At 45.7% G+C, this 12,145-nt stretch overlaps 1 protein-coding gene across 3 annotated transcripts in view; it reads right to left on the bottom strand.

Annotated features, from left to right (window-relative positions):
* LZTR1 (leucine zipper like post translational regulator 1) overlaps nucleotides 1-10,032 on the bottom strand; it is a 63,859-nt gene extending 53,827 nt beyond the window's left edge. For 2 of the 3 annotated variants that reach the window (XM_082273327.1, XM_082273329.1), the window contains exons 1-2: nucleotides 9,628-10,032; nucleotides 6,799-6,861 (exon numbers count right to left, since the gene is read on the bottom strand). In XM_082273327.1, coding sequence (XP_082129453.1) covers nucleotides 6,799-6,861; nucleotides 9,628-9,776 — 212 coding nt within the window. In that variant the 5' untranslated portion in view covers nucleotides 9,777-10,032. The remainder of the gene's footprint in view (nucleotides 1-6,798; nucleotides 6,862-9,627) is intronic. The other variant, XM_082273328.1, reaches the window with a different exon arrangement.
* Between the last annotated feature and the right edge of the window lie 2,113 nt (nucleotides 10,033-12,145).

Genomic DNA, 12,145 nt, shown 5'->3' with positions numbered 1-12,145 from the left:
TCAGATTCCCCGTTCATTTGCATTAGGTTCCTACACGTGTTCCAATTTCCTGCAACAATCCAAAAGCATACAAATAAAGCTACTTGCTTTGTCCCTAAAAACTGGCCCTAGTGTTTGCTCCCTTCATGGTCAAGGAATAGTTCTGTGTTCTCTGTAAATAACTGCATAATGTGTCAGAGCTAAATACATATTTGTCTAAAAAAATAGGATTTTTGACTTTCCGTAAAATCAATTTCTCTGATGTTCATTGACAAACACAGCTCCTGATTCTTCTTAACCATTGGGTTATATTGCCCCCCCTAGAGGAGTAGGACACTAGGCAGGAAAAAGCTTGACTACGTCTATGGGCAGTCCCAGGAGGTATACACCCACTCTCAGCTATAGGCACTCAGTTTTGTTACAAGCAGTGTAAGAAGAAAGCAAACTCCACAGAGGGGTGGGAGCTGAGTCCGTCAATGAATATCAAAGAAATTGATTTTATGGTAAGTCAAAAATCCCATTTTCTCTTTCGTTCGTTGAAGGAAACAGCTACTGATTCTTCCCAACCATTGGGACATCCCAAAGCAGTGTCAAACATGAGGGGTGGGAAACAGCAGAAAAAAATTCCCAAGGCTAACCATAGCCAACTAGGTAACATGGAACTCAACCATAATCAACTGGAGCTCACCTGAAAAAAACAAACAATAAACCCTCAAAGAGGATCAGGTCCTCTAAACAGCAGCCAACAAAACCTTGCGGCCAAAAGAAGCATCCGCAGATGCAAACACATTCACGTTACAAAAAAACTGCGTACCAGGTGGCCGCCTTGCAAATCTGTGTCACTGACGCTGGATGACGGAAAGCCCAGAAGACGCTAAGCGCCCTAGTAGAGTGCGCCTTGACAGGGAAAGGAGGAACCTGACCCTTTGATGCAATAGGCCTGAACCACCGTCTGATCCATCTGGAAATGGTCGTAATAGTAGCGGACAACCCTTTGTAAAATCCGTCCGTGAGCACAAAGAGTGACTTCCTAAAAGACTCCGTAACCGTCAGGTACACCCTAATTGCCCGAACCACATCCAAGGCAATTTCCTTCGGATGTTTAGGCCTGGGACACAGGGGAGGCCACACAATATCTTCATTCAAATGACAGTCAGAGACCACCTTAGGAAGTAATGATGGACACAGGCAAAACACCACCTTACCCTTGGGAATCACCATAAGGTGGACAGGATAACGCCACCAGTTATCGCGCAGAGGTGATAGCCACCAAAGAAGGCCACCTTCTGGGGCAGCAAAGCAGGAAAACCTGCCGAATATTTTCAAGGGAGGCTTCTGTAGAGCATTACGATTACAGGGCGGCAACGGAGCCCGCACTGAAGGAACCAAATGTCGGAGACCCTGAAGAAAAGGTATGCACCAGGGAGTGTGTGGCCAAAGGTTGTTGGAAAATTACAGCCAAAAAACAATATATGGCCCTTGATGGTACTCAAGGCCAATTACTGTTCAACCCCTGTTAAAAGAAGGTTAAGATAAGATCCACCGAGAAGGAGCGAGGATGAATACCGAGAGACTCACACCACGCAATGTACGTCTTCTACGTACAATGGTAGATCTTCCTAGAAGTAGACTTCCTAGCTTTTAACAGTGTAGGAATTACTGACTCAGACAAACCTCCATCCTTAAGCACCTGGTGTTTAACAACCAAGCCGTCAAAGCCAGCAACTGTAAAGAAGGATGGAAGATTGGTCCTTGGAACTGCAGATCCTCCCCGAGAGGAAGTCTCCAAGGAGCATCGGCAACCAGCCGTACCAGATTGGCGTACCAAGACCAGTGAGGCCAGTCTGGAGCCACTAGAAAGACTGGAATCCCTTCTGCCTGGATCCTGCACAGGAGTCATGGCAGAAGTTTGAGAGGCTGGAACAAATCGGTCAGCCCACCTAAGAATGCCAGCTACTTACCGAGCTGCATGGACACTTCTTGTGCCCCCTTGGTGATTGATCTAATCCACGGCCGTGGCATTGTCCGAATGAATTTGTACCGTACACCCCTGAAGACGAAATGTCCAATGAGCCAGGTAAAGTCTGATCGCTCTGAGTTTCAGTACATTAATCGGCAGTCTGCACTCTGGTCTGGAGTACAGACCCCCTGAGGAGGTCTGTGCTGATGACGCCTTCCCACTCGGACAGGCTGGCATCCATGGCGACAGCCGTCTAGTACAGGTGGAGAAAGGATTTTCCCTGTCAAGTGCTGGAGAATGAAGCCACCTCTAGAGACTGTGGATCCTGTCCCATTTTACCAAAATCTCTTTAGCAGAGATCTTGTGTGGAACGGTGTAAACAGACCACCTCGAGGGTGGACACCATCAGGCCCAGCACCCGTGTGCAAGCCCGGAGGGATGACCATCTACTGAACAACAGAAGCTAAATTGCCTCCTGCAAAGTCTGGAGTTTTTCTAGAGGAAGAAACACTCCGGTTGAGGTTGAGTCCCGAGTCAGACCCAGATAGTCCAGTTTTTGTGGACAGAACAAAAGCAGACTTCTGAAGGTTCAGAATCCAACCTTACTCCCTCAGAGTTCATAGAGTAATCTCCAGATGGCCATCAGAGCAATCAGAAGACTCCGCTCGCAGAAGATCGTCCAGGTACCCCAGTACCGCGATCCCCCGCTGACTCAAACAAAGCCAGCAGCGGGGCCAACACTCGTATGAAAACCCGAGAAGCAGAGGCGAAACCAAAGTTAACACCACAAACTGATAATACTCCCCACCACGGCAAAACGGAGGAAGCGCTGGTGACAGGCACATATTGTGCAGGTAGGCATCCTTCATGTCGATAGAAGCGAGAAGAAATCCCCCTGAGGTAGGAACGCCACTACCGTGTGAATAAACTCCATGCAGAACTTGTGTACTCACACAAAGCAGTTCAGCACCTTGAGGTCCAGAATTGGACGTACCTTGCCTTCCTTCCCGGGGACTGTAAAGAGGTTTGAGTAAAAGCCCCTGAAAACTTTCTGAAGTTGGAACAATCGCCCTTGAAGTAACAAGTCCTACACTGCCCCAAAGAGAAGTGCAGGTTGGAAGGGAAGAACCTTTCCGGAGGATAAAACTGAACTCGATCTTGTAGCCTGACCGAAAAACTTTGTGGACCCACTTGTCCTGTACCAGGGAGGTCCATGGATCCGGAAACCAGTGAAGACGTCCCCCGGGTGAGGGCGCCCCTGCATGCAGAGGCAGCCTTGTCCACAGGTCTGGAAGAGCCCGCTCGTGGCTTGCCAGACCAGGTCCTCTTGGAACCTCTGGTGGAGGCCCTGACTTTTGATCCCTTGTCTTGAGACCCTGAGAGACGAAAAGGCCTCTTATGAGTCGAGGAGAATGGCTCACATCTGACTGGGCTCCTTGCCCTTGGTAGCCTGCGGAAGAAGAGTACTCTCACCCCTCTCTCAGGGCTCAGGCCGACGCCAGATCATATACATCCTCGCGAGGCATTTAACTTGTAGGCCAGCCGCCGTCCAGTGGGGCTATGTTGCAGCCGAACTAGCGCAGAGCTGCAGGTCTGCACACGCTCATTGGCCAGACTGGAGGGACCCAATGAATCTAGATTATCCAGTTCTTCGCCCAGTCCGGCACTTGATTGTAGATCACAGAAAGAAAATAAAAAGAGGAAGAAATTCCATTGAAAAAGAAAACATTTCCAGGACCAGACATCTCAGCAAGGAGCTAGGTCCTTACGCCTGACTAGGCATAAAGCCTATAGTGGAAAGTGGGTGTATATCTCCTGGGACTACCCATAGGTGTAGTCAAGCTTTTTCCTGCCTAGTGTCCTACTCCTGTAGGGGGCAGTATAACCCAATGGTTCAGGAGAATCAGGAGCTGTGTCCGTCAATGAACAAGAGAGAAAATGTAGCTTCTACCATGGAATTCAACTTGGACCAGGCTATGCACTGTGGAGAAATGCATCCTCAACATTTACAGCAGAAAGCACTGCAGCTCCTTCAGGTCAATCTCTCAGCAGCCCAGCTTGCCCTGCTCCCATTCATATACCACCTGCTCTGTGTTAGAGTTTAGAAAACAATCCAATCAATAATGGGAGGAGGGGCAGAGTGAGCTGAGCTGGGGAGAAATGGGAAAAATAAGCGGAAAAATCCTCTTTATATTTAGTGCTCGAAAAATGATATATCACTCAAATTATTGTGACTAGCATAAGTGAAATATGCTAAAAATATTACTATTAAATCCTCATCATATCTCCAATATACAAAAATATTGTTTAAAAATATTTGTGCAAAAAGACTGTGTAAACCATCAGTAATTCATATCATGTGACGTTCTCACGGAGTCCTCAAGGCTCTGTGAGGACGTCACATGAGGAAACTAGTAGGGCGGGACAGGGATGTTGAACGCACTGTGCAGGTCCGATTCGTCTCGCAGCTTGGAGTACAGCAGCCAGAGACGAACGATCCCCACACAAAGGAGTGTGTTGAACAGATCGTTTTTAATACATTTTAAATCAAACTGGAACCCTTAGTGTCAGGATGACATTTGTTGAATGTAAGTTAAACCTTTATTGAATAAAAGTCTATAGGTTTTATGGAATCACGCTATGTGGATTCATCTTTCCTCCTAATACATGACACATTCCTGCCTGATATATGAGATTGCCTGTTTGAGGATGACCATTTAAAGCGGAGTTCCGGTCTCGGAAACAATTTTTCAATAAAAATACCGCCGGGACAGTCAGGGCTAGTACATTTGGATAGCCTCTGAACTGTCCCAGGTTGCACTTACCTTTTAGAAGAAATACTTACCTTGAAAATGTCTTGTCCAGCGCTGCCCTCTCAGGTGTGGGCAGCTGAAGCCAGCGTGTCCTCTTCGGCGTCCTCTTCAGTCCCACAATGCCCTGCACCGGCCCCGCTCGTCACTTCCGAGGCAGGCGCGTCATGTCCAGAAGCTGTTTAGCAGGGAATGACGTGCCTGCCCCGGGACTGATGAGCGGGGCCGGTGCAGGCGCATTGATTCCTGGGAGCGATGACGTTCAGCTCCCAGGAATCAATGCAAGCAGAAAGTGACGGAAAAATCGGGACTATCCATTTATTTTTTAGGTGACACTGAGCAAGCGGATGGCCCAAAGTGGATTTTGAGGCTGGAACTCCGCTTTAAAGTGGATTACGAACCTGCATACTGGATATACTCTATAGAAAACGGCCTAATAGCTGGTTTATAATCTTACCAGCCACTCCATCTGGTGAGTCAGATTGGGGTGATTGGTGGAAGCAGCACACAGGGTGTTTCTTGGCGAACACCTTTTGTTGAACATCTGCTGATACAGATACTTATTTCTTTGCACTTTATTGGACTTTTCTTGGGACTTTTTTTTTAACCACCAAGGTTTTAATTTTCAATATTTATGAATTTTATGTTGATTGAATTTTTCACGTATATGAATTGTTTAAAGTTTGTCACATATATGAATTACTGATGGTTTACACAGTCTTTTTGCACATATTTGCACAAATATTTTTAAACAATAATTTTGTATATTAGAGATATAATGAGGATTTAATAGTAATATTTAACATATTTCACTCATCATAGTCACAATAATTTGGGTGATATATAATTTTTAGAGCACTAAATATAAAGAGGATTTTGGCGCAGATTTTTCCCTTTTTACCCTGTTGCCACATTTGCAGTTAATTAGCAGCAATTATACCTCTGAGTAGTTAAATAACAAACATAGCCATAGATTTTTCTGGCGCCAGATCAAAAACTGTCACATTTGAGCTGGGGAATGAATTATTTGAATTACTTCAGTGCTTCGGCTGTGAAGTTTTGGGAATAATTGCTCCACAGTGCATGCAGCTACAGAAGTCATGAAGGGCTTTTTAAAAGTAGAACTAAAAACAAAAAACTTTTTTCATTTTGGATAGGGCAAGGGAGTGTTATAACCCCTGCCAGAATTTTTATCACCACCTGTGTCCCATTGGGGGGATTTACCTTTACTTCTTGTTCCATAGCCAAACATGAAGTGAGATGAAATCCCTGAAAATTAAGGGAATTTCTTAGGGACCCCCAGGTCACCAGAACTATTGCTCCCATTGGAAGATGTTCCCTCTATTACTTTTCTGTGAATAACCCAAAGTTTGGGATTTTCTTTCACTTTCAATGATAAATTGTAAAGAGGACAAATGGAGAGGGTACTTAAAAATCTCCATAGGTGATGCTTTACATGCCTTTACAGGTTACCCGTTTACCTACAGAGAAGGTCTAGCGCTACAATTATTGCTCTCCCGCTCTAACGTTTGCGGCGATACTTCACATGTGTGGTGCGAACATAGTTTAAATATGCGCGCATGACTTTTAAGCGTGAGCATTGAAGGGATTGGGGGTCTTTTACTTTTTCATCATTTGTAATAGAAAGAAGGACGACCGTCCTCTTTATGTAGAGATCTGGGGTTAAAAAGACCCCAAATCTCTTCTTTATCTTTAAAAGCAAAAAATTATAAAAAAAACCTGTTTACTTCCACCCTGGATCAGAAGTGACATCATGGCATCGCTCCAGCCCTCCAAGCCCATAGAGGTGATCTAAGACGATTTAGCCTTTTATCGCCTCTGTGACCAGTCGGGCGATTCGGTGGAAACTGTAAGCCCGAGCGAAAAAGCGTTCCAGCGGCTCATGAACCGCTCTGAACGCTTTAAAAAAAAAAAAAAAAAAACATTAGCCGGCTGCAAAAAAGCAATACCGGGGTGAAAATACTGCATGGGGATGGGTCATAAATTACAAATTACTTTTATTTACATGTTTACTTTATTTTAACCTACCCGTTATCACCACCAAAGACATATATAGCATCTTTGTAAGCTACAACAGTGTGTTTACTGCGCCTGTGAAACAAAGAATAGAAAAAGCATTTTTAGATTTACAGAAATTCATAAACACATGTCTAGTTACAAATCTGCATAAAGATTTTAGGTGCACTCCCACTGACTTCTATTAGCTTTATTTTAATGACAAATCCTCTTCTCTTATGTAGCCAGAAGCTGGCGAAACAGCTGGCTTCTGTCGAAGAGGGCATGATCGATAAAGGTCTACCGATTGGCATCCCCTGTCAGAACACAATAGCTCAGTGGGGAGATTGCTGTACTAGGAGTGGGGAGCATCTTGCAAGAACTCCAAATCAGACATGCATCTAGTCAAGGACATGGTATACGGACTGGTCCAATTTACTCAGCGCAGGACCTTCTGAAGATTGCAGGTTTGGGGGGGACCCTGTCATACTGGAATCCTGCTACTCCAACTCCAGTGAGCTGGTCCAGCCCTGAACCCCCATAATAATATGATCCATGCCATGGCAGAGAGAAGAGGAGATCTCAGGTGCACAAGCATGGCCAGGGGAATGTGCAGGTGGAGCTGCCCCCCTTGGCACAGAACATCAGACAGAAAATCCTGTCAGTCATCTCCTCACCCCCAGATGGTATGAATCAGATAGTGGCACTCCGATCCCCCCATCGGATCTTAACTGGGAGATGAGCCCACACTCCCCCCCCCCCTTCCTTCACAGTAGCAGGCGCAATAACACAGATGGAACCTTTCCCAACATTACATCTCCTAATTCTCCCCCCAGACATTGGAGCTCAGGTAGTTCCCCTCTCGCAGCAGACCTTTTGTAGAGGAGGGATGGTGGATGCAGCAATGAGCTCTCCCCCTCCCTCGGCCCCCTTGCTCAGATTATCTGAATAGCATGAACAGCAGCTCCGCTCTAAGTGCCTGCTCTCTTTCCGTTCCCTTCTGTGGCTGACTTCCGCAAAGCTATGCCACTGGAGTAGGGTGTTTCGATCCTGAAAAAACACAGACCCTGGAACCCCAACACCCCTGAGCCGGACCGCCGAATCCTTCAGCCTGTTCCAGCAATACCTCGAGGGAGGGTGGCAGCAGTAGCGGGGATGACTGGCCGCTGGGGATCCCCTAACTTTACTGGACTCTGCTGGCTATTCGCTCTTCCCACTGTTTCAGAGGTTGCCACAGCGCTCTCTTCCTGCTCCATCCTCGGGGCCTCTTCATCCCTGTTAATCACATTCCCCATGATGATAGTGGTTTTCCGCAGTCTGCCCTGTAATGGCAGCTGAGCTGAAGCACCTGTCACTGACAAAAGCCCAGGCGCCAGGACAGAATTTCTAGTCCCCATGGCAATTATAAGTACATGTATGATTTTGTGACAGGGTTCCTTTGAAAGTCAACTCCAGGTATAATCTTATTTACATTGCTCCATCTTAGACCAATGTAATTAAGCAGGTCTCATACCTGACAGCGCTAGTCAGGTATGAGACATGTCAGCGCTAATACAGTTATCGTCACAGTTGTCCAGGTTCTGTGCTCTTCTGCATACTGACCATAGAGGAGCCCTCACTTGACACTGCCACAATTCACAGAACACCTTAGATTATTTTCATTGAATGCAAGGTGTTCTCTGAGTGGATGACATAGGGAGTGAGGCCTCCCCATCCCCTTCTCTACCTCATTCAACCAGAGAAGGGATTGCATTCAATTAAAAAAATAAATTTGCGAATGGTGGCAATGCCAAGTGAGCAACCCCTCATGGTCAGTATGCAGAAGAGCACAGAACCTGGACAGCTGCATTTTCACTGTAGCAGTTTCAATGCAATCCGCCAGATGGATGGAAAATAGGACCACTATCTGTTTTTTGTGGGCAGGATCAGATTGGTGACGGGTGTCATCCACTGGTTCATAGAGGAGACTGCAGAGTCTGAAAAACTGACAGGTGGACCTGATCAGATAGCCCGTGTAAAAGGACCCTTAATCTAGTACCAAAATAATAGGCAGCCATTGAATTAGTGTCATATATTAAGGGTATCATTTGCGGATTCTTTTAAGTGTTGTGTGAAATAATGAGGACCTGTCACCATCACTCACCTGGCTCCCACAGTAGGGTGTTCTGAAGCCGGGAAACCACAGACACTGGAACCCCAACATCCCTGAGTCGAGCCACCGACTCTCTCAGCCTGCTCCAGCAATACCTCGAGGGAGGCAGCAGCAGGGATGACTGGCCGCTGGGGATCCCCTAACTTTACTGGACTCTGCTGGCCATTCGCTCTTCCTGCTGCATCAACGGCTGGCGTGCCGCTCTCTTCCTGCTCCATCCTCGGGTCGTCTTCGCTGATCCCCACTGTGCAGGAGGATGACAGGTCTGTGTCCGCTCACTGTGCAGAGAGGACACAGTCCTGCTCTCCTCTATGGGGAAATCAGATGGAAATGGACCACCTGTCTGTTTCCATCCGATTCGCCAGACGGATGGAAAATAGGTCCACCATCCGTCTGTCTTTTGCGGGTAGGACCAGTTTGACAGCGGGTGTCATCCACTGTTTCATGGAGGAGACTGCAGGGTCTGAAAAACTGACAGGCGGACCTGATCGGACTGACAGGCGGACCTGATCGGACTGACAGGCGGACCTGATCGGACTGACAGGCGGACCTGATCGGACTGACAGGCGGACCTGATCGGACTGACAGGTGGACCTTAATCTAGTCCCAAAATAATGGGCAGCCATTGAATTAGTGCCAATTAATAATGGTATAATTTGCGGATTCTTATTAAGTGCTGTGTGAAATGAGGACCTGTCACCATCACTCACCTGGCTCCCACAAACTCATCACAGGGCAGCAATCTCCTCCAACGGTGGACACTTTCAAAGGGCCCAAAGTTCAGTGTCAGGTACTCCACGCTGTCTGAGCAGCTGTGATCGAAGTCCACACTGGGGGCCACCTTAGACTTGCACGCCATTAGAGCTCAGGCCCTGGACTCCTACAAGAAGCAGAAATAATCAATAAAGTGCTGCCTGACAGCTTCGTCCTCCACCGAGCCACTCCCAGCCATAGGACAGCATGTCAGCCTGTGCTGCACGGGACACTAAGGGCTCCCCGCACATAACAAGGGCCCCGGGTACAAGAGAGCCATCTGAGGGGCTCATATCAGGAAGAGACACTGCATACAAGGATGGGAGCGGCGTCCTGCCGACAGGAAGGAAGAGGAGACGTCACAGGAAATGTCAGAGCCGTGTTAGGGAGACTATCCATCCAAGCGCACAGCTCTATGGTTACTGAGCCGTCTGTAGCGCAAGCAACGAGATATGGCTATTATGGTACAAGAGTGACATCTTGTGGCTAAAGAACAAACTGCGAAACGGGCTCCTCTCATGAAAGAGATAAAGAGGCTTCTGAAAATTCTAGCAGAGCTGTTAGGGTTTTTCAGTTCCTCTGCTTAGAGCCATCCTAACAATGTTTGGGACTTTTAACAACAGAATTCTGAGAATCCAAGTCAGAAGTCTGAGAAGTCTGACTTTTGATCTCATATTTCTGACTTTGAAACCCAGAATTTTGACTTTAAGGCCCTGATCACAAAGGTGGACTTAAAGTGTAATTCTGCTTTTGTTGAGAAAAAAACATTCCCCTCTGAGTGATCTATGTACATTGCAAGGATTATAAAAAAAATAGTTGCAAATTCCTACATTTTGTTATTCCGAAGAAATTCCTCTGTGGGAAAGTGAGTCTAATAGGAGGGGTTTCCTAATTATCAATCAGCTGTGTATCTGGAAGGGCATTAATGAGGAAATCTGCTGGCCTGCATCCCTTTATTTCCTATTGGGAGTATCTCACCAAAAATGACATTTTTGTTGCAGGGGATGCCAGAAATCTGACTTGTATCTTAGCCAGACTTCTGGAAAAATTGGTGAGCCAATCACACAATTAGGAAATGATGTTTCTGGGGTGTGGTCAGTATACATTTTGTGCACTGAACAATCCAGGTAGCTATATTGCATTGCATTTTCAGAAAATTACAGCACTGCAGAATGAAAAGGAAAGGCCGTTTTTAATAACATTTAATTAAAATATGATTTGTGTTGCAAGTGTACACACTATATTGTTTTGTTCTTTATTTGCTATTTTTTCCCCCCACGACAGTGGAGTTACCTTTTATAGTGCTTCTTAACCCAGGACCCTGTATTCACTAAATCTAGCCTCCCACAGTACATAGAACATGGAATTGCAATTATTTTAGTAAATATAAATGGCTAAATACCTTTTCTCATTAGAAGTATATAGCAGTCTTGTGACTTCTATCAGTGTCCGGTTAAGCACTGGTAAAGCTTGTAGGAGGAGTTTCCATTCTGCTCTGACTGTCCTATGAGGCTGACTGTAACTAAATATATATCTCACTAAGCCGCGCATTTAACGTGTACAATTGAAAAATATAAATATATAGTTACATAGTTAGTCAGGTTGAAAAAAAACATCTGGTTCAATCAAAAAAACAAACAAAAAAAAAAACAGTATTGAAAACCCCAACCATACAATCCCATATACACAATCCTATACCCACAGTTGATCCAGAGGAAGGCGAAAAAACCCCAGCAAAGCATGATCCAATTTGCTACAGCAGGGGAAAAAAATCCTTTCTGATCCCCCGAGAGGCAATTGGATATTCCCTGGATCAACTTTACCTAAAAAATTTTTAGTACCCACTTATATTAAGTACACCCAGGAAAGAATCCAGGCCTTTTTTAAAGCAATCTAGTGAGCTAGCCAGAACCACCTCTGGAGGTAGTCTATTCCACATTTTCACAGCTCTTACTGTGAAGAAACCTTTCCGTATTTGGAGACAAAATCTGTTTTCCTCTAGACGTAAAGAATGCCTCCTTGTCATCTGTGTTGACCTTAAAGTGAACAACTCAACACCAAGTTCGCTATACGGACCCCTTATGCATTTATACATGTTGATCATATTCCCCCTTAATCTCCTCTCCTCAAGAGAAAATAAATTCAGTTCCTCTAATCTGCTCCTCCATGCCTCTTATCAGTTTGGTTGCCCTTCTCTGCATTTTCTCCAGTTCCCCAATATCTTTTTTAAGAACTGGTGCCCAAAACTGAACTGCATATTCCAGATGAGGTCTTACCAATGATTTGTACAGGGGAAAAATGATATCTCTCTCTCTGGAGTCCATGCCTCTCTTAATACAAGAAAGGACTTTGCTTGCTTTGGAAACCACAGCTTGGCATTGCATGCTATTATTAAGCTTATAATCTACCAGAACACCCAGATCCCTCTCCACTATGGATTCCCCCAGTTCTACTCCGCCTAGTATGTATGATGCA

Source organism: Pelophylax lessonae (genome assembly GCF_965119305.1).
Source record: "Pelophylax lessonae genome assembly, chromosome: 1".
Taxonomy (NCBI): domain Eukaryota; kingdom Metazoa; phylum Chordata; class Amphibia; order Anura; family Ranidae; genus Pelophylax; species Pelophylax lessonae.
The sequence above is the reverse complement of the archived record's forward strand: the minus strand, read 5'-3'. Positions and strand labels throughout refer to the sequence as shown.